Consider the following 25598-nt stretch of genomic DNA (forward strand, 5'->3'; position numbering starts at 1 on the left):
ACATCATATTGCATATTAGCCTTTTAAATATAGAGAGAAGGCAGAATATAATCTAATAAGGCGGAAGAGTGGTTCTCCTGTCCCCAGGCCAGCCTCCTCCTATACCCTGTCCCCTGTACCAGCTCAGATGTTCTGAAGATGCTTTTATCCCCAGCCTAAAAGCTTGGTTTCTGAGAAGTCAGCAAACACTCAGTCACTGGCATTCAACAGTCATCCAAAGTCTAGACAGGAAGGAGCAAAGCAGCCAGGGACAAAGGTGCCCGGCTCTCGGGAGCCATTAATGGAACGAAAACAAAGGCAGTTTTGAAGAAATGGATTGGACACAGAGGGCGTTCAGATGGTGTACAGAACACCTGGAGAAGTAGTACCTTTGGTTCAAAGGTGCTATTTGGGTTGTAATGGAATTGGTTCAAAGGCTACTCTCACTGAGGCAAATTAATGAATCAAGCGGGCCGCAGTGATGTTAACACTTAAGAGCCTGTTTTAGACTCAGGGTTCTCAAATGTCAGGGAGCGTTGGAATGACCTGGGAGGCTTGTGAACACCCAGAATGGGGGCCCGAGTTTCTTATCCAGCAGGTCTGAGGTGGGGGCCTGAGAATGGGCATTTCTAATAAGTCCCCAGATTCTGATGCTGGTGTGGGGGTTTAGATGAGTTCCTTCTATGAAGTGGCACCTGGTGCTACTAACATCTAACCATGTAACTGCTGGCTGATGCCCAGCAGCTGCTTTCACCTCCATTTCACCTGCAGGAGCTCCTGTCTGAGGCGAGGGCTCCCGATTCCAGCACACTCAGTGGCTGCACTGGGCGCTACCCTGCCGCACCCACTTACTAAACACAGCAGCGCAGGAGACGACATGGCCATCTCACCCTCATTCTGAGGATGATAACACGGAGACTGAGAATTGAGGAACTCGCCAAAGGTGACACAGTGTTAGGGCAAACCATGAAACAACCGATATTCACCCTTTTTTTCACTTATAAAAAATGGCAATTTCATAGGTTTCTCTGATGGGAGAGTCGAGATTCTAACCTCAGTAGGTTGGATTCCAAAGCCCAAGCTTTATCCCAAGTTCTGTGTCTCCTCTGAGTCAGGGCTCTTTCCTGGGCCATGTGTGTTATTACCTGATGGGACCATGATATTACTGGAAATTAAGATCCTAGGTGGGAAGCCACCCTCTCCTAAGCATGGACTGGCTACCTTCCCTCAGGCAGCCATGCCTATCACTAAGAGCCTCTCAAAATGAAATTGTACTGATGACATGGTGATGCAGGTGATAACAACACCCACTCCAAGCCCCTTGCGGGCTCAGTGAGAGTCCATCACATGAGATTCCCTGCCAACATCTTACATCTTGGAGATGGAAATGGGAGACATTAGGTAGCGGCTCACTTGAGGATCGGAGGTTCTGTAAAGCAAGGTGTGAGAGTCACCCAACCCTTTTGACAGCCCAGGCACGGTTGCCACCAACCCATTTCTGACTGCCATAGGAGCAGAGTTCAATGGGAGGGGGCAGCAGTGAGGGCTCCTCTAGAACAGTGATTCTCAGCTTGGCCATTTTGCCCTGTGGAACAACTAGCAATATCTAGAGATGTTTTTTATTGCCAAGACGGAAATAGGGATGCTATTTGCATCTAGAGGCCAGCTGTGCTTCTAAACACCATGCACCACACAGGCCAGACCCCCTACCACAGAATTACCCAGCACAAAGTGTCAATAATGCTGAGGCTAGGGACCCTGCACCAGAATAGTATCACGTATGGCTGGGTATTTCCTGTAGCACCATCATTTCTGGTTGTGTTACCCATGAGCCAGATTTTGGGGTCCCTCTGCCAATTCTATAAGCTATCTGCACCCTTTCATAACTCCTTTCCTTTGTACATTAGTTGAGAAGATTTTGTTGACTACCACCAATAATTCCAACTAAGAAAGATGGCCACGGGGAAGACCAGGCTAGAGGATGGAGAGGATGCAGGTTATCCTTACTGCAAGGGCTGGGGGAGCATCCCAAGCTCAGCTCCATCCAGGTGATGCCTGCATCGTCCATGTGCAACATGGAAATCACTATATCTGGGTTATTCACCTAAATGACTCTCCAATCGGGGTAAATCTACACCTCCCGATTGTCTTAAAATTCCTAACAGCATGGTTCATGTATTTCTGTACGACAGTAGCATTTTTCACCTTGATTGTATTTTCCGCCTAGTTATCTTGGAGCCACATATGAGTTAGAATTAGGGCAGAGCCATATGAGTGAAAAAAAAAAACACACAACAACACAGGCGCAATAATACCCTCTGTCTGCCAGGTGTAACACTCTTAACCACAAAGTCAAAACTTGTGCAAACAATGGCTCAAATAAGAGCAAACTGTATCTCAGAAAATGCGAACAAATATTCAGAAGGAGGCAATGAAATCCTGCTCATGTTCTGAAGCCAAGAACACAGGTGGCTCCAGTTACCAGTGCTGTAATTGAGAATGATAACAGAATCAAGCTCATTTTATGAACATCAAATGAGATGATCATTAGGTATTCAGCATGGAGCCTTGGCACGTTGTAAATGTTCAATAAATGTTAACACCAACATTAGTAACAATAATATATCTTGGGAACCACTTTGGCCCTCAGCTAACGTAGTGGCAAAGACAAGACAATGAATAAACCATTTCACAGGTGTACGCATGTGGAACTCTGAAGAGTTCTTAGGCACTTACTAGGTGCTCAATAAATGTTAGTTTGCCCTCTCCTTTCAAGAGCTCCTTTCTTCTCCCACCCAAATCTGACATTCCCAGTTCTCTATACGTCTCTCGCCTTGGATAACAGCTCAAGGAGAAGGTCTCCTGCCCATGACTCCTGCGCACTACCAGGCCCTGCTTCCAGATTACCTCTTACCCCCTGCTGAGCCCAGCCAGACCTTCTGCCACCTGCCTAACCGACTGTCTCCCATTCCACTGCTGTCCTCCCATCTTGACAAATTTGCAGGCAGCAGATTATAGTCACAGTGTGAGGGAATCATTACCACCTGCTAATATTTTTATAGAATTTCATAAACTTGGTCATTCATGAATCCTTTACAGTACTTTATTCCAATGAAGAGTTCACAAATCACTCAAATGCTGGCAAAATGCATAATAATGAGTAATATTTCAGGAGGCTTTGCATTAATATGTCAGCTTCCAATACTGCGAGAGCTAAATTATTTTGCCAGGTGCCACTTCAGGTCAGCAGCTTGGAAAGCCCTTTGGGGAGCTGGGGTAGGGAGAGGGGGCAGGTGGCATTCGGTCATGGAAAAGAATGGTATTTGAAAATAAATAGATCATTTAACCAGTGAAGCCCTCTTCCAAGCCTCAGTAAGTGGAGGTCCTGGGAAAGAGGCCTGGGAATTTGCAGAGTTTAGTTGTGGGTGAAATAAGAAGTGTTTCTTAGTGATTGAAAATGCAGGGCTTCGGAGGTGGAGAGAAACGGACATGGATCCCAGACTCAATACACACCAGCTGGGAGACCTTGAAAAAGTTATTTAACAGTTATTTGCTTATCCATAAAATGGGGTTAGCATCTACTTCTTAAGTCTCTTGTGGGAAATGGATTAAATAAGAGAACGTATATGAAGTGTTTAACACAGTATCAGCCATGCAGTGTTCAATGAACAGCGGCTTTAATGAGGATCCATGAGGGGGCCTAGGACGAATTTATCCAAGATTACTTCTCGCCGGCAGTTCCCTCGGCTGAGTTCAGAGGCTTTCTTGTTGGAGTTGGGACCTGTTAACACAATCGCAAGGCCTTGCATGTGAGCAGCATTTTACTGTAAAATAAACAACATTGGAGCACTTACAATGGCAACCCAATTGGCCCACATGCTCTCTGCTTGTTAAACTTGCAAGAGGGGAAACTAAAATGTAGAAATTCAATTCAGTTCTTTGAAGAAGCATTTTTGCTACCAACCACAATGACCGCCACGCACACGATGGAGCTCACTGTACTAGTAAGATAGTAAATTATTTCTAAACAGGCACTTGGAAGGGACCAGAATGGCAACATTCTAACACTCAGAGTATATTAACAAGGGAGTAACCTGGTTCTCATTAAATCTAGAAATAGGAGAACCAAGCCTAGAGCAGCAGAGGACCTTCCCCAGCAAGGACCTGGAGAAAACAGAACAAAGACTGAATTAAAGAGTGAGAGGTGGGGGATGTGGCATTGGAACTGGGCTCTTGGGAGGCTAGTGGGGAGTACCAGCCGCACTGTACTCTTGTGAGACACTGCTCTCCCACCAAGCATTGGCGGCCTCCCCTGGGTAAACAAGCCACACAACGAGCAAGGCCTGGCTTCCTGGCATATCGCTTGCACACACTGATGAGAAATTTAAGTCAGTGCACTTTGAAACAAAGCCTAGGCACTGAAATGAAAGCCACAGGGCGGCAGGAAACCTGGAGTGTCTGGTTTCCCAGCATATTCCCCTACCACCTTGGAGGGAGCTCCTCACCCTATAGATACCTAATAAAATGCATGTAGACAGAATAAGTGGACCAATCAATAAATTATGAAACTGTCAAAAACCCCTCACGATGACTCAAGGCAAGTCCATCCTTGATACAGGCAGACTGGGCTACCACTCAGAGTCCTCGGAGTTTGCCTTTACCTTCCTTTGCCTGTCACAGACCGCATTAGCCTCTCACTCCTCTAGGAAGAATAGACAGTGCTTACTATGTTTCTGGCACTGTTCTCAATGCTTACCATTACAATGTTATAAGATCAGTATTATTATTATTATTATTATTATTATTATTATTATTATTCCCATTTTACAGATGAGAAAGTTGAGGCAGGCACCCTGCCCTCATTCCCACAGCTAGTCCATAACAGCCATGATTTGAATGCAGCCAGTGTGGCTCATGCAAAATTGTATTTTTAACTGCTATGATATTATATGGCTTCACTTTAAGGAAGAATATGAGAAGTTCCAAGCTTGAGGTTAGGCTCCATTTTATCAGCTGATTAACAATTACTAGTTAATGAAAACTGATAATTTCATCTTTTACCATCCTTAGAGGTGCTAGTACCATCCCCACTTTATGGATGAGTCACAAGATCAGAGAGGGTAAGTGGCTTGTCTAAGATCACACAGCTCAGTAAGCAGCTGTGCTGAGGCTTGAACAACAATTTTCTGTCCCCAGGGCCCTTGTTATTAATCACTATTATCACCTAGATATTGCTTAGATAAAAATAAAATCACCTAAATTTAAAAAAAGTGCTGGGCTTTTATTCAATCCTCTCCCCGTGCCTTTGTGAACATTAGAAAGAGGAGGCCTTCTTCTGTAGACACGCCCGTACTGCAGTGCAGCTCTCAGTTAGTGAGCCACGGGCTGGGTCAGGCCTTTCTCATTCCTCAGCCACCCCCTTGTGCAGTGGAATCCCTGCACAGGCACACGTGACAGCCACACATTCAGAAATGTGAAGGACAGAGGGAAGGGACCCATCATGATTCAGAAATTCTCCTTACAGAAGTCTTTAACTGGCACTTTGGCAACATCCAAGCCAAGGACTTTCTCATTGCTCCCTACCAATCCTTGAGTGTTGGCGTTGGAGTTCTTTTCCCTGCCCTGTGACTGCCCCAAGGGGACTTCCTCATGTCTGTGGAGACCAAGGTCATGGCCCCCTAAGGAGATGTCCACACTGAGGCGGGTTCTGGCCTATGGTGCCCAGAAGCCTCTCTCTGAGTGCGGAAGGACTCCAAAAGGGGGACTTTAATTTTTAAAACACTTGGATCCCACCAACATCAGACAGTCATGGATGCATCCAAACTCTTGCTCAGCTCTTCAAACAGCTCCGGTGGTTTCACCCCCAAACGGCATCTTTCAGCCTCTCATTCACCAGTTCTCATCCTTGGCAACGAGCCTTTCCCACTTCCTCTGGTTCACACTCGGCCTAGTTCAGGCTACAGAACACTCCCAACAAGATCTTTATTGTTTACCTTGTACCCCTTTAACCCACAGGGAGTTCTTGAGATCCAGTTTCATCTAGGAATTTATCTCTGATACTTAAAAGAGGGCCCACCCATGCTATGATGTTTGGTTCATGTCAGGATAGAAGGAAAACCACAAGTCTGTAGTAGATGTCAACCTTCTCATGGTTGAAGGCTGGAAACTGACATTAAAAACTTGTGGAACTTAACTAAAGCATTAAAAAAAATAATAATAAGGAAAAAAACTAATAAGAGCAGCTATGACTTATTGCTATGAGCTTGGCTACACATTTACAAAGTAATTTTATTTTATCTTCTAAGTCCTTAGAGGTGACAGTAGTATCCTCTGTGGATGAGAATGAGAAAATCGGAATGGGGAAGTGGGTTGCCTGAGGTCACACAGCTCAGTCAATAGACTGAGAAATGAACAAAAGCTGGCTACCTCAGAGCTCTTAATCGTCATCCCTATGCTACAAAATTGTAACCTTTATTGTCTCCTTCGTTCATTGTGTCTGCCAGTTAATGGATATTCCTGTGATAGGCATGGGGAGAGAAGAGGGCATCTCCCCTGCCTGCTGCTGGCTGGTCCTGCAGCAACTGGACACCAGAACTGCCAGGTCACCTCTGATACGCTCAAGGCCAGTGGACTGGGAATCCTGAGGACACCAATATTTAGTTGCTATAACAACCAGATTTCCCTGAGGTGTACACTAGGACACACTGACCACCCTTTGGAGGTCTGTGACAGATGAACCCCTGCGGACACTGGCAGCATCTGCCCTTTGGCAAAGCCTTTGAGAGGGAGATCTGGGAGGTACCCTGCTCCTCCCTGGACCCGGGACCCCTGAGCACATAGCTGGGCGTGAGCTCTGCTGGAGGATGGGGCTCCACAAACTCCCTTCACGCCACCATATTTGTCCAGCACTTTAATGCCTCCAATGCCTTCACACTAACTTCTCACTGGAACTCACAGCAATCCAGTTGAATAGGTAGCTACATGTTATTTGTACTTTATGGCTGGGACCCTGAGGACCAGTGCTTACACAATCTCTTCAAGGTCAACAGCTCATGGTGATAGAGCAGGCTAGATGCAGGATACCTGCTTCCCAGACAGAACACTGGGCTTCCGAATGCAATGTCTCGGCACCCCACGTCTGCAGAGAAGGGAGAATACAGATTTTCTGTTGATGGGAGATTGAGATGCTCTATCTGTTTTGGACAAGAAAACCAGAGATGCCAAATATGGTGCTAGTAATTGGCCACCACCTCCTGACTCCTAACCCGGGAAATGTGCGTGATGGGCAATGAGACCAAACGCAAATGTTGGCTGGGCCTCGCTTCCACTGCGCCTGCTTTCTGCTCAGCGCTGTGTCCATGGAAGGCTGTTCCTAAAAAACGCCGGGAATTCTATCTCATTGCTCAGAGAATGAGCTTCCTACTCTCAGAGGCTTGGGTCCATAACAGGCTATGAGCACAGACTGTTCTGGGGTGTGGTGGAGAAGGGGTGGCATTGACCTCCAGCCCGTATGAGATGTACCCCAATATCTGGGTGCAACCACATTGGTCTCTGTGTCCTGAATGGGTATCAGCTTCTGAATGGGTATCTTTTCACCAATAGCATTTTATTCTCTCTATAAAAGTAATTTAAGTACATTATAGAAAAAATAGAAAAATGAAAGGGAAAATCAGTCACATCCAAAGGCAATCATCAACACTTCAATTTTTCTTGTGTCACGTGGCTTCACAAATGCACACCCACCATGGTCGGTACCGGTACAAATACTTGATCTGTAATGAGGATGCCTTATGTGTTTGTGTGTCTGTATCCATTCGATGTCTTGAATCTCTCCCATATAAGTAAAACTTCTTCAAAAATACTTAAAATGATTGTATACAATTTTCTAGGAAAATTGTGCCTAATTTAACTACCCTATTGTTAAATATTTAGCCCTTGATTCCATGTAAGGATCATGCCAGGCTATAACATCAGTGTAAAAAGGTCTAACTAAATTTCTCCCAATTTCCTTAGGATGGATTCCTAGAAGAAGTTAAATGATCAGGTCTAGGGGTTTGCACCTTTTACTGCTCGAGAAAGCCAAAGCTGCACTAAGAGTTCTGACCTCCCCTGAGGTTCCCCCATGAACCCTCTTCTTGCTTTCCAGTGCCCCAAATCTCACGCAGGACTGGGGGCTCCATTGATGTAAGAGAGGGGCTCCCCCTGTTGCCCTGTTGGGGTGCAACACTACTCAGATGCCACAGAAACACACTTAAAGTCACACAGCCCTGGCCTGGTGAGGCCTAGGAATAATGAGCTCAGCGGGCAGCAAACGATCACTGATAGCCACCGCTCTCCATGCAGGATGGGCACCTGAGGGGTACTCACCTGATAAGTAGCAATCGCTTCTCTGTCCAAGGTCCGTGTCACGGAGACACTGCCCGTGTTCTCATTGATTCTGAAAATCCCTTTAGGCTCTTGATCCACTCCCTTTCCAGTGAGCCGGAACTTGGACCCTTCTGGTCTGTCACTATCGACTACCTGGTCAGGGAGACAGAGTGACATTTAAGACTCTGGCGCAGAGAGAGCACATTACAAACACACCTCAGTGACCCAGCCACTAATCACAGGTGCAACACAGAGGTGCCTGGTGAACAACGGAGTAAAGCAGCATCACCAAAAATAGCATCACTGCTTAACACTTCCCATCCTGACATGCAAATCTTTGCGGTGACACAGAGTGATGGATCTAGGAGGGAAATAACTCCAGCAAGTTCAAGGCTGGACATTTATATTATTTTTAACTCCCAAGAAACATTTCTTTTTTCCCCCCCCCCCTGCAAGCAAGACCAAATAGGTGATGGGAAAAACGACAAGAGACGACATTTGTTCGACAACACTGTCCTGGGCAGGCAAAGATTGAGGTGCTAGGTATTTACATATGTCTTTACCTGCCCCATTGGTTCTACCAGATACTAGGCATGGTGCTGAGCAAGCATTTTACACACATTTTAAAAAACCTCACAACGATGCTGGGGTCAGGGACATTATTATTCACACTTAATGGATGGAACCACGGAGACACAGAAATTAAGTAAGCTGGCCATGGTTATGGCTATCCTATCTAATAAAAGAGTAATATGCAAATTGACCATCACTCCAACACACAAGATGGCCAGCAGGGGAGGGCAGTTGTGGGCGATCAGGCCAGCACAGGAGGGCAGTTGGGAGGGACCAGGCCTGCAAGGGAGGCAGTTTGGGGGGACTAGGCCTGCAGGGGAGGGCAGTTGGGGGCAACCAGGCCTGCAGGGGAGGGCAGTTGGGGGGGACCAGGCCTGCAGGGGAGGACAGTTGGGGGGGACTAGGCCTGCAGGGGATGACAGTTGGGGGGGACCAGGCCTGCAGGGGAGGGCAGTTAGGGGCAACCAGGCTGGCAGGGGAGGGCAGTTAGGGGAAATCAGGCCATCAGGGGAGCAGTTTGGCATCAATCAGGCTGGCAGGCAGAAGCTGTTAGGGGCAATCAGGCAGGCAGGTGAGTGGTTGGGAGTCAGCAGTCCTAAACTGGCAGTCACACATCCCTCGAGGTGTCCCAGATTGGGGAGGGTGCAGGCTGGGCTGAGGAACACACCCTCCCACCCCGTGCACGAATTTCATGCACTAGGCCTCTAGTTAGAGATAAAGGTGGGATTCAGAACTTGGTCTCCATGTCTCTAGAAACATTGCTATGAAACACTGTCATCTCTGAACTTATTTTAAGATAATTCTCTACAGGTTGTTAGCCTGGCTTTGACACTTGAAGAATAAATTCAGAAGATAAAGATGGACGAAGGTATTTTCAGGTAGAGAGAGCAGGACATATAGAGCAGCAGGCAGGTGAGAGAGAGGCTAGAAAATCTCAGAAACTATGTCACTACATAGTGTGGTCTGAGTAGAGGTGAGGTTGAGAGGTAATTAGGAACCAAATTTTATATATATATATATATATATATATATATATATATATATATATATATATACACATATATATATTAATATATTTTATTGATTTTTTTACAGAGAGGAACGGAGAGAGATAGAGAGTCAGAAACATCGATGAGAGAGAAACATCGACCAGCCGCCTCCTGTACATCCCCCACTGGGGATGTGCCCGCAACCCAGGTACATGCCCTTGACCGGAATCGAACCTGGGACCTTTCAGTCCGCAGGTCGACGCTCTATCCACTGAGCCAAACCGGTTTCGGCACCAAATTATATTTTGTTTTCTTTATGGCATTTGAAGGTGCCCAACTAAAGAGAAATTATTATTTGCAAAAATCAGTTCTAGAGTTTTCCCAAGTATTTATCTGTTTCATGTCACTTTGTCATCAATATCTGCAAGTATAACAATAATTTAAGTCAGGAGAACAATAGACATTTGGAACACATATAAAAACTTGATACTGATCCAGGTGCAATCAATTTACAAATAAACAGGCACCTATTGGAACGTAGTCAACTGTGCCTGGAGGGTTTGGGTGAAATCTGCCTGAAATGTGCCTTATATGGAATTGGCTTCCCTCCCCCAGGACAGTTCTGTGGCCACCAAGCCTGCAATTCCACTGGGTGGCACGAGGTGGCAGTGGTCCCTAAGGCAGTGTGACCCTCATGGCAAAGTTCCTCTGCCATGATAGTTGAGTAAGAGCATGACCCAGTTCTATCTATATGGCAATGGGGTGTTTTCCTGATTTAAAGTATTCTTTATTAAAATACACTGGGAGTTTTGATCTAACACCAATGACCTCTGTTTGCATTTTAAGATAACAGAAAATATCCGAACCAAGATTAAAAGTAAAGTATGATGGAAATAATTCTGATGAAAAGAATTATATTAGTCATTGCTTGGGTTGATTTAGTCCAGCTGACATTCTCCCCCCAACCCACTCCCTGCTGCTTAGACGCTCCATGGGGTCAACAGTCACAGCATATTGGGCTCACCACTGGATCTCAGGGCCTGGCTCAGTGCCTGGACTATAGCAGGAACCAAGGCCAACATCTGTTTAATGAAGAGCACCACTGTTCAGACAAACATATGTCCCAGTCCTAGCTCAGCCAATGAGCCACCATGTGCCCTTGGACATCGTACTTTGTCTTTTGGTTTCCTCATCTTATTCCCCGGGTTGATGGGGATTTAATGAGATAGTGTGTGCAAAGTACAGACCTAAGCACGTGGAAGGGGCTCTATAAATAGTAGCCAATGACTGCAATACTGATAGCAACAATCATAAAATTATGCCACTGTTAGTAATGGGCAAGATCACACCTCTAGGCATAAAAAGCATCTTAGCCATAATATTTTATGAAAATCTCTAAGGGAACAAATTTCCTCTTCACAAACCTCTCTGACTTGAAAAAAAGAAGGAGCAGCTAAGCAAACACACTCTTCTTTGTCACTCCATGTTTACTGTCGTTCCCCTCCCTGTCTTACCACTCAGCCCAAATGTGGTTAAAACCTTTGCCTCTTGCTCTCCTAAGCATGCCCGGGAGGCCGGTCCTCTCCAAAAGGCCGCATTGCCCAGGACAACCTAATGGGAAGTAAACAAGGGACACCTGCAAGCTCTTGAGCTGCTCTGCTTCCCAAGAACGGACTCCTGGCCCCATGTATCCACTAGGCATGGCCCATGGTGAGCTCCTGCCAGGGGCAGCCTGCTGACTCTATTCTCCTTTCCTGACCCTCCCCTGCTCTGCAAAGGTTGGAGGACAGCACCCCACACCTTTTAATAGAAATAAGGTGGTAGATGGTCCTGAAAGCTCTCTTGGGCAAATATTGCCGCCCTCCCATTTCTCCACCTGCCACTCAGCACAGAGCTGAATCCTCCACTCAGAAATTCTCTGGGGCAGCTTTTCTCCTGCTGTCAGGTCCAGGTTATTTCCTTGTTCACAGAGGGCTTGGCCCACTTGACCTTCCAGAAGTAGTAGGGTCTTGCAGAGAGGATTTTGTTTAATAAGCACTGGCTGCTTGATTTAAATGACGTATTCCCCGGGAAAGGAGCAAGTCCCCACTGTAAGCACCTCTGCTAGGCACTATGCATCTTCTCTCTCAATAATTTTGTTTTTAAAGGCTTGGATTTTAACACATCTGTTGAACCACCTGGTCCTCAGAGCTGTGTCCACAGCCACACCAGGTACAGTGCCCAGACTGACTGGGCCGTAAGTGTCCCCCAGCACAGGGAAGTGAGGGCCCCATTCTCCCTAGAAAAATGCCTCAGATGTGCTTCCCTAGACCAGCATGAGCATCAACTGGGAACTTGATAGAAATGCAGATTCTCAGGCTCTGCCCAGACCTAAATCAAAACCCCAGGGGCAGGGTCTGGCAATCTACATTGAACCAGCCTTCTGGACAATTCTGAGGCACACCCGAGTCTGAAGACCACTGATTTAGATTTTATCACTATCCACACTCATAACTGCTGCTGATTTCCACTGCTACCATTTGGATCCTTCTGCTGAAAAAAGGCTGGGTCTGTTTGCTATCTTCTTCCCAGACATATTTTAAACATCTAACACTAGTAGCAATTCTTTTAAAAACCTGTTTTCTAGAAAACCAGCAAAGTGGAACTGGTACTTCCCCACGTCCAACATCTCTACGTGTCAAAGGCATCCCAGGAATTGAAGGAACTTTGAAGAAGAAAGCATGGGAGAGGGCGTCACTCCTCAGGGAGAAGATTCTGGAATCACCCACCACCTCTCCGGCTTCCTGGTTCCTAGGTGGGACCTGAGAGGGACCCCAGCCCACTTCAGCTCACTTAGCTGGGAGATAGGAGGTGTGCAGTGGCCACAAACCCAAAGAGGTGCTTAGCCACACATGGACGCTATGCCATGCAAGTCAAGTGGGTTCCCAGACAATCCTTATTACACTATGATAAACTCCTGAGAACTGTCCAGGTGCTACTCACAGCTATGCCTCAGGGCTGTGGTCCTTTTGTTATTGTTGAATGTGACAAAATGTAAGAGATCCAGTGCAGTCCTGGCCAGAATGAATCCTATAGCTGCTGTTAACACCCATTATACCACCTAGCAAGGCTCCACAATTAGCTGGGCTTTCCTATTATTCTTTGTAATTCAACATTTCTTTTCACAGTGGGATTTTTTTCCTTTATCCTCTGAGTTGGAATGGAAAAAATAGCTAATAATGAGAAAAAGCTTAGACCATGGGCACGTAAATAGCACACAGGAGTCTTGCTGCATACCTGGGTAAAGTGACTCCCAGATGCACTTGGGGAGGCCAGCAGGCCAGCTGTGTCCATGGCATGGCCCAACTGGGATGAGAGACCTGTGCACTGAGCGAGGAGTGCGAAGTACTGAGGCCTGGATCAGTAGCTGTGTGATTTGAGTTTCAAAGGACATTCTCGCTGCATACTTCTTATAGAATGTTCCGTATTATGGACTAAGCCAAGGCCCCTTTGAGTCTCCTCATTAAGTCCTGTGCTCACCTCTATTCTCTATTCCCAGCTGCAAGTAACCACTGACACCAGATTATAGATGTTGTTAAGGTATTCTATGAATTTATATATATATATATATATACACACACACACACACACACACACACATATATACTCATAGAACATATAGCAACTTTAAATATTTTCACATAAATAGAATCATTCTGTATAAATTATTCTATAACTAGAGGCCCAGTGCAAGAGATTCATGCACTGGGTGGGGGGTGGCCCTCAGTTAGACATCCCTCTCGCAGTCTGGGGCGCTTACAGTCTGGAACCCCTCGCTAATCTTACCATCTGCCTACCTGCAGTGGAGGCAGGAGAGGCTCCCTCCACCATTGCTGGGCTCTCCAGCCGTGAGCCCGGCTTCTGGTTGAGTGGTGCTCCTCCTGTGGGAGTGCACTGACCACCAGGGGGCAGCTCCTGTGTTGACTGTCTGCCCCCTGGTGGTCAGTGTGCATCATAGCGACTGGTCTTTCCACTGTTGGGTCGATTTGCATATTATGCTTTTATTATATAGGATATTTTTCTATTCAATGTGTTTAATATATTTATATATCCATCCCAATTTTGGGGGAAATAATTTTACATTTATAGAAACATTGCCTAAGTAGTAGAATATTTACATATGTCTTTCCCATATACCTTAATCCAATTTTCCCTGATGTTAACATCTTACATAACCATGGAATATTGGTCACAGCTGAAAATTTAACATGGATACATGACTATTAACCAACCTCTAGATTTTACATATTCAAATTTTACCAGTTTTTCTATTTCTATCCTTTTTCTGATCCAAAATCCAATCCAGAACCTCACATTGCCTTTAGTAAGTGTGGGTTTTAATCGTCTATTTTGATGCCCCTGTGTGGGTTCAGACTTTTCTGTAACTGTACTGACATGAGTTATTTTTCCCTCTGGAAAACACATTTAATACATCAAAATGCCATAGTCACTAGGTTCTATGAGTCACAGCCCCACCCTCTGCAATCTCCAGTTTCTGTGCCTTAACTAAGATTTCCACTAGAGATTTTTTACTGTTTTGTTCTCCGTGCTTAAAACAGTGCATTGAACACAGTAAGATTTCAATAAATATTTGCTTACTAAGTCAGTAAATGTTATAATAGTCTCCTAATTGGCCTCCATGTTTCTGATGTCTCTCTTTTCACCTCCTTTCCTATTTATGGTTAATCTAAAATGTAGATCAGATCTGAGACAGTCCCCAGGTTAAATATGTCAAGGGCTCCCCGGGTGAAGTCCCAGGTACTCCCTGGCTGGGTCTCCCCCTGCTTCTTCAACTCCAGCTTTTTGCCACAACCAAGCATAGACCTTCAGAACTTTGCCCACTTTCTCCGGACCTTTGTCTCTGGTCTCCCCTCCTCCTGTCTGTTGGAGACCCCTGCTTGTCTTCCTGGACTCAGCACAGAGATTACGCACTCACTGGAGCTCCTCCTGACCCCCTGTGCCCCGCTCTGGGGAGACCAAACCCCATTCTCTGGGCTTATCCCTGCTCATCAGCGAGGTCTATTAGAGCACAGAGAGCTGGTGGCTCTTTCTGGGTGGTGGTAATTGTCCCTTGGGCTATTTATTTCTTATTCCCATTAACATTTTCTGTGTTCGAAATATAGAAGCTTTTAGTGAAGTTGTTCAACTTTATTTGCATATTTTTATGTGATCATAAAATGCTCATAAATTCACAAATTAAAATGAAAAATAAGGTCTTTCTTTCTTTCCTTTTTTTTTTTTTTAATGTGGTCACTTTACCTGAGCAACATCAGTACCTTTTCATTTCTCCTTTTACAAATTCCCAAAGTTAAGTTCCCAGGCAGCGATAATGCCCAAGAATTAGGATGGGGCTTAGAACCATTCCTGTCCTTGGAATCTGTCCTGATTCCAAGTCCTGAGTGTGAAAACCCTCTCAGGAGACACTGTGCTCGCTTCGCAAAGCAGCTCCAACACAGACACCTGGCACTTCTTCCCTGTCACATCCAACTAAATGGATGCCTCTAATCCTCCCTTATTTAGAAAATCAGGAGACTTATTTTCAAAGGATAGAAGACTGTGCAATAGAAGACTATTGATGTGTATGATAAAAAGAACGAAAAACTAGAAAATAATTAGATCTCACCCTCAAAATTACCAAAAGGAAATGATCACATGTGAACAGCATGGGTCTTTGGGGTGTGGCGGTAGGGGTGATATGTTTTCCCTTCACCCTTAGCGTATTTGTGGTTTCATAAAATGAGTCTCTCTTCCTTACTTATACAGTAAAAAGTAACTTTTTAAAATGTGTAAGGGGAATGATTGAGATTGATGGATATACTAATTTAGAAGATGTTTTCTACTGTTAAATAGGGAACAAACCCCACTTACTGCCATCACCTATAGTTATTAGAAGGTATTTGCTTTATCATTAGATTGGTTCTCTAAGGTGATCTATCAGCATTCATTCATTTTCGGCTGTGATTTAGTCCTTGGCATGCCTTGAATTTGAAAACATTTAGCCATTCAGCAGTTTGGGCAGCTGTTAGACCCAAACCCTTCTCTAACCTTTATGCTGGCCAAAATACTTTCAACCACTGGGTCATGAATTAACAAAGGGAACGAAGGAAAATTCAGCGCCAGCAGTCCCAATACCCTAGTGTAGATACACTGAACCAGTGCTCACTGTATAGACCACTGGTTTTCAGACTAACCAGGGCTGGCTATGTTCACTGCTCAATTAAAATGGTTCCCACTGTCCCCCTGGAGGTCACTAAAGTCCAGAGTAGGATGGTGCACTTGGGAAAGAAAATCAAACTTCAGTCATGCAAGATGAGGGCACATCTGAATCCGCTATCCTTATCCTTCATCTATTAGCATTTTCACTGCACCAGTTTGCTTTTCTTTTTTTATATCAGACATTTAAGATTATGCCTAAGCATAGCTTAAACTGAGTTCCATAGGATTCAATGTTAATTGTTGGGTTTGGGGTTTTTTGCATTATTTTCTGATAGTTTATAATTTTTGAGTATTTTCTCTAGGCTATAGGATTTCTCTTTATGTGAGTATTTCTTAAGTCCTAAGTATTTAGAATGTTTTAATTGTTTATTTCCAATTTATCATATAATAATGTGACTTATGAAATTTCTGTTGAGTTTTAAGAAAAATTTTATTAGTAGCCAGTGCAATATCAGTTTTACTAAATGATCCATTGATACATAGAAAGAGTAGATATTCCGCAGCATTATTCACAATAGCCAAAAGGTCTAAGCAACCCAAGTGTCCAAAGATAGATGAATGGATAAACAAAATGTGGTCTATCGATATAATGGAATATTATTCAGCCTTAAAAGTGACAGATAATCTGATGTTACAGTTTGGATTAACCTTTAAGATGTTATGCTAAGTGAAATAAGCCAGTCACATATAATTCCACATATTTAAATATGTAATTGGCATGACGCTGTTCCTATGGTAGGAGTTTACTAGTACTTTATGTTTGTTAATGATATATACCAAAAGGATACCACTATTCACTCACTTTCTCTCCCATGACTTTTAATGCAATGTTTCCTTCATGAATGCAATTTCCTCTAACAGATGGTTTCTTTCCACTTTGTTTTCTTCCAGTCAAAATATTTACTGACCATTTATGAGTTCCAGAGTACTTTGAACCCTCAATAGCTCACAGTTCAATGCACTCTGTGGAGTCTGCATTATGCAACATAAAAGAGTTGCTGAAAGATGTCACAGCAGATCAGAGGAAGAGGAAGTCATCTTCGGGTCATTCAGTCATTGTGCTTTACTTGTCTGGGCCCGAGGTCCACTCATTTCCCATCAGTATCACACTTCTGTATCCCTTTATTGCCCAGGAGTAACTGGGGATCCTCATGTGTCACTTCCTGAATTTCTGGTTTCTTAATGCAGGCTGTGACTTTAACTGTCCTGTTAACTGGGTCCCTTGACTTGGCCTCTTGTTTTACTAAAAATCAAGGTGGTCCCTGAAATCTCTAGTGAAAATGTTAGATCTTCTATCTATGCTGTTTCTTCTATTTATGAATTAGACTTCGGTAGCAGGGTGTAGTCACCGAGGCTTCCCTAATTATTCTGGCTCCTCTCCTTATGGGCACATAGAACTATACTTTCCTGACCATTTGAAGTTGGTTGTGGCTACAAGATTTGCTTTAGCCAATGAAGCGTGAAAGTGACATGTGTCACTATGGCCAACTCTGATCAAAAGCTTTAAGAGCTATGATGTGCTTAGCCAGGTTCTTTTGCTTTCTTCATGGTGACCGGCTATGTTTCAAATAGTGGTGACTTCCTCAACCTAAAGCCCAAAGAAAGAATGGTTATGAAGAGCAGAGCCCTCACTAACCCTCAAAGGGCATGGAGCTTAATTTAAGCTTTGTAAGTTTGAAAAATTGAAATTAGGAGTTGCTTATCACACAGCAGAGCCTAACTATCCTGACTAATGCATGGAGTGCTTAGGTGAACAGGGACTGCAGCTCAGAACTCACAAACAATGTGGACTTACTGAAAGTCATGCTGCCTCTCTGAGCTTCATTCCCTTCCTCTGCAAAATAAGGGAAATAATTCCTATCCCAAAAGTTAAATGATCTGGGAGATATTAAATGCTCAAGAACATAAATATGCTCAATAATGTCAGGCAATTGTTCTTGTTATGAGTATTAAATAGTAATCATGGTAATGATAACGGCACTGATGATGAAAAAGGCTACCATTTATTCAAGACTAATTCCCTACTCTACACAATTTTCAGAATTTTACATACCTTAGTTCATTTAATTCTTATAATAACTCTGTGGGGGTAGGTTCTGATATTAATCTCCACTTTACAGAGGAAGAAACTGAGTCCCACAAACCTTGCCAAAGTCATGTAGATAATGACTTTGGATTTGAACCCAAGTATCCAGAGCCCAAGACTCCATTCTATATGGCCAACTAATTGACATGTGCTGGGTTGAGTAGGAGCATCCCAGGAGTAGAATCAACAAGGCATCAAAACCTAGCCCTGCAGAAAGTGCTCTCAACCCCAGGAAGACTGCAGACAAGATGCTCATCTCAGGCCTGTGCCAGCAGTAGAGCCAAAATTAGGGCCTTCCACATCACAACCCCCAGATTTCTATGTATCCAATGGGCCACCACTTGCTCTGTACATTACATTTTTGGCAGGAATATCTCTACCTTCTCACACCCACTAAGCATTGTTATAATAATGGTGTAAATTGGAGGTTTCCACATGCATTCTGCCATATGAAAAGATAATAAATTAATCACACCCTTGGGCACTGTTGAAACACACACACACTTAATCTCTCACTAACTTGCCAAACTTTCCTTCCTTGCTGTTGCTCCCTCCGCTCCTCTCTCTTCCATCAGTTCAGATTTTTATGGTTCCCAAAGAAATATTAAACCAAATATTTATGCACTCATCTCAACCACAGTTCAGAGAAAGCAATGTAACGAAATCAGCGTTATGAACCTGGAGCTATTCCCATTTGGAAGTAAGAAACACAAACAATTGAACAATTTCTCCCTGGAAATGCATGTTGGCTGCCCTTTACTGAGAGAGTTTCAATGCTTAATCTTATTATTCTTATAATTCAGGACAAATTTTAATGTTAAATGCTTGGAAACACAAGCAGTGTTAAACATAAATAAAATTTCAATCATTTCCAATGGAAAGCCTGATGTTCTCTCCTGCCTTGCATGTGCCTCAGTTAGAAGGGCCTGTGTGTGGCTTTGAAGTTCAGCATCCCCCGAAGCAGCTGCTATCTCCCACAATCAGATCACTCCTCATTAAAACCTTTCAGGGCTGCCCATGCCCCACACTTTCAGAAAAAATTCAGGCTTCCCTAGTAATTCAGGCTCCCTATAGTTTGTTCCCTGCCTCTGTCTTCAGCCTCAACTGTCCTGGAGTTCACACACATCTCCCTACTCTGTTTTGTTGCCATTTCCCCCAAAGCACCACGTTTGGGCTTATCCCTGTTTCAGCCCTGGCGTTCCCCTCTTCTGACTCAGAGGCTCCCATTGGGAAGCTGAGCCTGGCCAATCAGATTATCCCTTAAGCAAGCCTGGGACTGGGAAAGGGAGAGACTGAGTCAATTAGCTGAGGGCTGTGGACCCTTAAAGTCTCATCAGTTTGAAAGCTGAGTCCGCCATTTTGGGGAGACACTTTGGGTGGTAAGTATGGACCTTGACAAAGAAAATAGTCTGCTGGGACAACTGATACACTTATGTGTATTGAGGCCAGTTCATGCTCAAGTATGATGCTACCACTGTAGCTGGTAAAAATCTCCTCTGCAACACGTCTCAGGCTTGGTCTCCAAGTTACACCCCCCACAAAAATATCATAGCCCCCTTTCCAGTGCTATCTGGTGAATGGCTTTAATTCACCAGGATATTACCAAGTAGATGTCTGTATTTCTCATTCCTTCATTGTTCCTCAAATCTCTAATCACTCATCTCTTCAGAGAGGCCTCCCCTGACCACCTTCTTTAAAAAAATAGTGGCTTCCCTTCCAATATCCTCCTCTATGCCCATGGCCCTGCTTTGTGTTTCTTCACAGAACTATCATCACTTGACATGGTTATCGGTTCATTATCACTACCATTAAATTCTATGTTCCATGTTAGCGCAGACCTGTGTTTTGTGCATTGCTGTGAGCAGTGCATGGTGCACAGAAGACAAATAAACAAAGAAGCTATGCAAAGAGAAGCGGGAATGAGAGACCATATAATAATAAAGGAAAGAAAATTAATGCATAAATCAATGCACATGCACAGCGACTTTGGTTTCAAGCTGGCTTCTCAGTTTCTGGTAAGGACCAGCTCTGCTTCTTGGGCTTGAGTTCTGAGAGATGCTCTGGTATCCTCCCAACAGAGTCATTCTGAGTGATCCCCTAATTAAATGTTCTCAATGAGACACCCATTTTTAAGACCCCAATGATCACAATCTTTAAGAATCAGCAGCATGTGATTTGAAAATTAACAGGCCCATGCATAGCATGGATTGACTTAGGTAAACATCTTTCTTCTTCTGAAGCTTATGGCTGCTTGAAATACAGCTTTTCCAAGGGGGGCCTAACAAGAGAGGATCATACAAACAGACTCAATAAAGCCTTTGGCAAAGCATTTCAGAAGATGCACAATAGACAAGAGCATTTGGTGTGGGTTATGCAGGGTCATTAGGTTGGTCTTACAATGATGATCCTTGGGTATGCACAACTGCCCAGTAAGTGCCTTGTGGGTGGTGATTCCTGAATAGGTCGTGCTGTGTGTGCATCTATCCCAAGGCCACGGGGGTAGGTAGAGGCGGGCGAGGTAGGAGCCAGAGGAAACTCACATTTGAGAAAGAAGCAAGGGGATGTGCTCTGTACCACATGAACACAGCGGAACCCCGTGAGTGATTGAAAATGTAGAAAAATGGGGCAGGAGGCACAGTTTTGAACATCACCTAAAGTCCTGCAGAAGGGGAGACTGGCTGAATTTGTTGTTTCAGAGAAGCTAATAACAAGATACTGAACAGATTTCAGCTCAAAAAAAGGAAGCCACCCTGAGGTTGGGGAGCTTTAGCTGACGGCACTGGCCTCTGGTGATGGAGAAGACTGCCCCGAGCTGCCCAGGCTCACAGAGCATCTGGTCAAGATGCTGCAGAGCGATCAATACGAGATAAACTCTGAGGTGGTTTCTCATTCCCAGCAGCTGCGATTCCTTCAGTCCGAAGCTTGAAGCAGCCCTGAAGGTGTATGGAGCAGTGCTGGGTGAGCCAGGTGAAGGATGAAGCACCGTCCAGGGATCTCTGTTTAAACTCAACTCAGCCACGTTCTATGCATCGCCTGGGCAAGGACTCTCTTTCATTCCCTGTTCCTCCATTTCTCTAGGTGCCCAGCGCTATCCATCATTCCTGGCCAAGCAGTGCCGGCGGTTTGGAAAATAGTTTCTAGGTTAGTTTGTACTCTGGCTCCGAAATGTCCTTGGTTTTTGACCTTGAACAAATCTTTTCACCCATACAAGGATCAGTTCCCTTTTCAGTTAAATGAGGGTCACCAGCCTGAACCCCTAGGCTCCTGGTAAGTACAAGAGTACTGTGGCTGGCACACAGTAGGCACTCAGTAAATGCTAACCATTATCTGAGCACATCGAAACACAACATGCCAATATCAGGAAGAGTAATTTCATAATTAAGAGGATTTTTAAAAAACCTTTAAGTTCCATCCTACGTAATAATTGCTTTCCTGAGGTGTAACAAATGGTATTTACTATTATTTCTACTTCCAAGATAGGAAACATGAGACTCAGTGGGTGAAGTCATTTGTCCAACTAGGTTCCGCAGCCAGTTCAGGGGCAGGGCCAGACATGGAAACCTCTGAGATTAGCTGAGTCAATCCAGAGCTCTGGATGCTGGTCTGGTGCCAAGTCCCAGCTGCTCAGTTCCTCACAACTCAACCGACACTCCTCAAGGAGCCAAGGAGCGGGGCTGCTGCTCCAAGGCCTTGGCTGGATTACAAGAGGATAACTGGGTCTTCTAAGCAGGGCCCCTCAGCACGCCCAGACCCCAGCCCACGTGGCCCAGAGGGTGCTCGCTGTTACAGGCCAGGCCTGGCCCCTATGTGCAGATTTATATGCCACACCATGAAAATAAGTGCAGGCACAGTCCCGGTGCTTTCTGACTTGAAGCCAAACAAATTTACCCAGGCTCATTTGTCAGCTGCCATAAACCTCCTCCAACCCAGCCTAGCTCATCCCGCCTCCCAAGTTCCTTAGTTGTTATAAGCTTATCACAGAAGTAAATCAAAAGGTTCTCAAGAGGAGAAGAAAAGATAAAAGCAAAAAATGCAGCATCCCTCAGAGAGGAATATTTTTTATAGTTCCACAACTCTAGCAATTCTGTCTTTAAAAAAAAAATCCATTATTTAATTTTAGTACCATGAAGGTGCTAGTGGTGAATAATAGCTCCTCTTCTACCTTCTAGTATTTCTAAAATATTAATACTGGCCGGATACTTCTCCTAAGGGGAAGCAGAAGTTGAATATTTTATAGGCTCCTGAGTCCTGTTCCCACACTATGAATTCATTTGATTACGACCAATCATATGCTCTGGGCTCTTTGAATTATGTCTGCACCAAAGGATGGAGGCCTTATAGTGGGTGGAGAGGGTAAAATATGTTGTCAAATAGTGCCTTTCTCATTTTTTTCTTTGTCTTAGTCTTTTCTACTAGCCATCAAGATGCACCTCCTATCTCTGCACTAGACTTGAGCTGTGAATCCCACATACAGTAGGGCCTTGACTTACGAGTTTAATTCGTTCCGTGACGGAGCTCGTAACTCAAATTACTCGTATGTCAAATCAAAAGTGAACGAGTGAGACACGTGATGCTGGGCTGATGTGGTGTTCACTGTGACGTTCGCTGCGCCAACTAGCAGTGTGGTATCTGAAGCTGGCTTGTAACCCGAACTTTAGCTCGCAACTCAAAGCAAAAAATCAGCCGAGAGATGGCTCGTATCTCGAAAAACTTGTTAGTTGGGACACTCGTAAGTCAAGGCCCCACTGTAGAAGCTGCAAGGGGCATCCAGCTTCACCCGGGGCAGGTCAAATGTCCCTCAAGATTAACAACCGCTTTTTATGTCTGTTGCTGCAAATTGTTGATGCTAAACTTTGAATACTGAGTCCCAACCTATATATTCTCAAGCAGATCGTAATGTTGTGTCTGTGTGTGCATGTGTGTACGTGGGTGTATGTGTGTGTAGTGAGTGTACATGCGCTTGCTCTAGCTCTACACTTGGGAAATACAATAAGGAATAAGGAGACTGTTTCAGAGTAAACTATAAATAGTGCTGTAAATTGTATTCGGCAATAACTTTTCTTAAAAAATCCATTTTTCCCCTTTTCAAAATGAATACATATAGTTAGTAGGAAAACTCTGAAGAAAAAAATCAAAGTAAAAGATAGAAAAACAAGATGGTAAATGTCCCACTTGATAATTACAACTATTTTAACACATGAATGACGCCCTTCCAGTCTTTTAAATGGGTGCAGCTACATAAATATATTTTCAATTGAGTTTTTATTCTGAGATAATTGGAAGTTTCACATGCAGTTGCAAGAAATACCCTTTACCCATTTTTCTTTGATGATAATGTTTTGTAAACTGTAGTACAATATCCACTTGGGATATTGACATTGATTCAACCCATGGATTCTATGCAGATTTCCCATTTATTTGTACTCATTTCTGTGTGTGTGTGTGTGTGTGTGTGTGTGTATTCAGTTCTAGGCAACTCTGTCACATGTGGAGGTTTGTGTGTCCCTCTCCACTATTAAGCTACTAACCAGTCCATTTATAACCACACTCTTCTCTCCCATATAGCATCTCTTCCCCACATCCCTGGCAACCACTAATCTGGTCTCCATTCCCATAATTTTGTCATTTAAAAATGCCATGTAAGTGAAACAATAATGCATGTAACCTTGGGATTGGCTTTTTTTTCACTCAGCATAGCTCCCTGGAGATTGTTGTTCTGTATCAATAATTCACTTATTTTATTGCTGAGAAGTATTCCATGGTATAAATACACCACAGCTTCATCAACCTGTGGAAGGACAGCAGGGTTGTTTTCATTTTCTGGCAATCATGAATAAAGATGCTATGAACATGTGTGCACAGGTTTTGTATAAACACAGTCTTCATTTCTCTGAGATAGATGTCCAGGAGTGCAATTGTTGTATCTTGTGATAACTGCCAAGCTGGTTTCCTTTTTTTTTTTTTATCTCAGAGCATTTTTTTTTTATTGCTTAAAGTATTACAAAGGGTATTACATATGTATCCATTTTATCCCCCCGCCCTAGACAGTCCCCTAGCCTCCCCTATCACCCAGTGTCTTCTGTCCATTGGTTATGCTTATATGCATGCATACAAGTCCTTTAGTTGATCTCTTACCCCACTACCTCCTGCCCCCCAACCCTCCCCGGCCTTCCCGCTGCAGTTTGACAATCTGTTTGAGGCAGCTCTGCCTCTGTATCTATTATTGTTCAAAAGTTTATAATGGTCTCTATTGTCCATGAATGAGTGAGATCATGTGGTATTTTTCCTTTATTGACTGGCTTATTTCACTTAGCATAATGCTCTCCAGTTCCATCCATGACGTTGCAAATGGTAAGAGTTCCTTCCTTTTTACAGCAGCATAGTATTCCATCGTGTAGATGTACCACAGTTTTCTAATCCATTCATCTACTGATGGGCACTTAGGCTGTTTCCAGATCTTAGCTATGGTGAATTGTGCTGCTATGAACATAGGGGTGCATATATCCTTTCTGATTGGTGTTTCTGGTTTCTTGGGATATATTCCTAGAAGTGGGATCACAGGGTCAAATGGGATTTCCATTTTCAGTTTTTTAAGGAAACTCCATACTGTCTTCCATAGTGGCTGCACCAGTCTGCATTCCCACCAGCAGTGCACAAGTGTTCCTTTTTCTCCACAACCTCTCCAGCACTTGTCGTTTGTTGATTTGTTGATGATAGCCAGTCTGACAGGTGTGAGATGGTACCTCATTGCTGTTTTGATTTGCATCTCTCGGATGATTAGTGACTTTGAGCATGTTTTCATATGTCTCATGCCAAGCTGGTTTCAATAGGTTTACCACTTTACAGGCCCACCAGCAATGGATGAGTGGTCCAGTTCCTCACATCCTCACCAGCACTGGCAATAATTACTATTTTTTAACCCTTCTAATGGATATGTACCAAATAGCTCCCTGTAGTTTTAATTTGCATTTTCCTCATAGCTAATGAGTTTGAACATCTTTCCATGTGCTGATTTGCCATCTGCACATCCTCTTTGGTGAAATGGCTGCTCGTGACTTTTGCCTATTTTCCGATTAGGTTGATCGGGGAATTTTGAGAGCTCTCCATATATTCTACATACTAATCCTTTGTTAGATACTTGGTTTGTAATTTCTTTTCTAGTCTGCAGGTTGCTCTCTCATTCTCTTAACAAAGCTTTTCCTAGACCAAAAGTTTTACATTTTAACAAGGTTCAATTTGTCAAGTTTTCCTTTCAGACATCATGTTCTTTGTGTGATGTCTACCAACTCTTGGTCTAGCCCTAAATAACTAAGATTTTCTCCCATTTTCCTAAAAGTGTCAGTTTACAT

At 44.0% G+C, this 25598-nt stretch overlaps 1 protein-coding gene across 1 annotated transcript in view; it reads right to left on the reverse strand.

Annotated features, from left to right (window-relative positions):
• Window positions 1-25598, reverse strand: part of CDH13 (cadherin 13) — a 1022278-nt gene that overhangs the window by 485282 nt on the left and 511398 nt on the right. The window contains exon 5 of the mRNA XM_059667273.1: window positions 8347-8499. Within this exon, the coding sequence (XP_059523256.1) occupies window positions 8347-8499 (153 nt within the window). The remainder of the gene's footprint in view (window positions 1-8346; window positions 8500-25598) is intronic.

Source organism: Myotis daubentonii, chromosome 15 (assembly GCF_963259705.1).
Source record: "Myotis daubentonii chromosome 15, mMyoDau2.1, whole genome shotgun sequence".
Lineage (NCBI taxonomy): Eukaryota > Metazoa > Chordata > Mammalia > Chiroptera > Vespertilionidae > Myotis > Myotis daubentonii.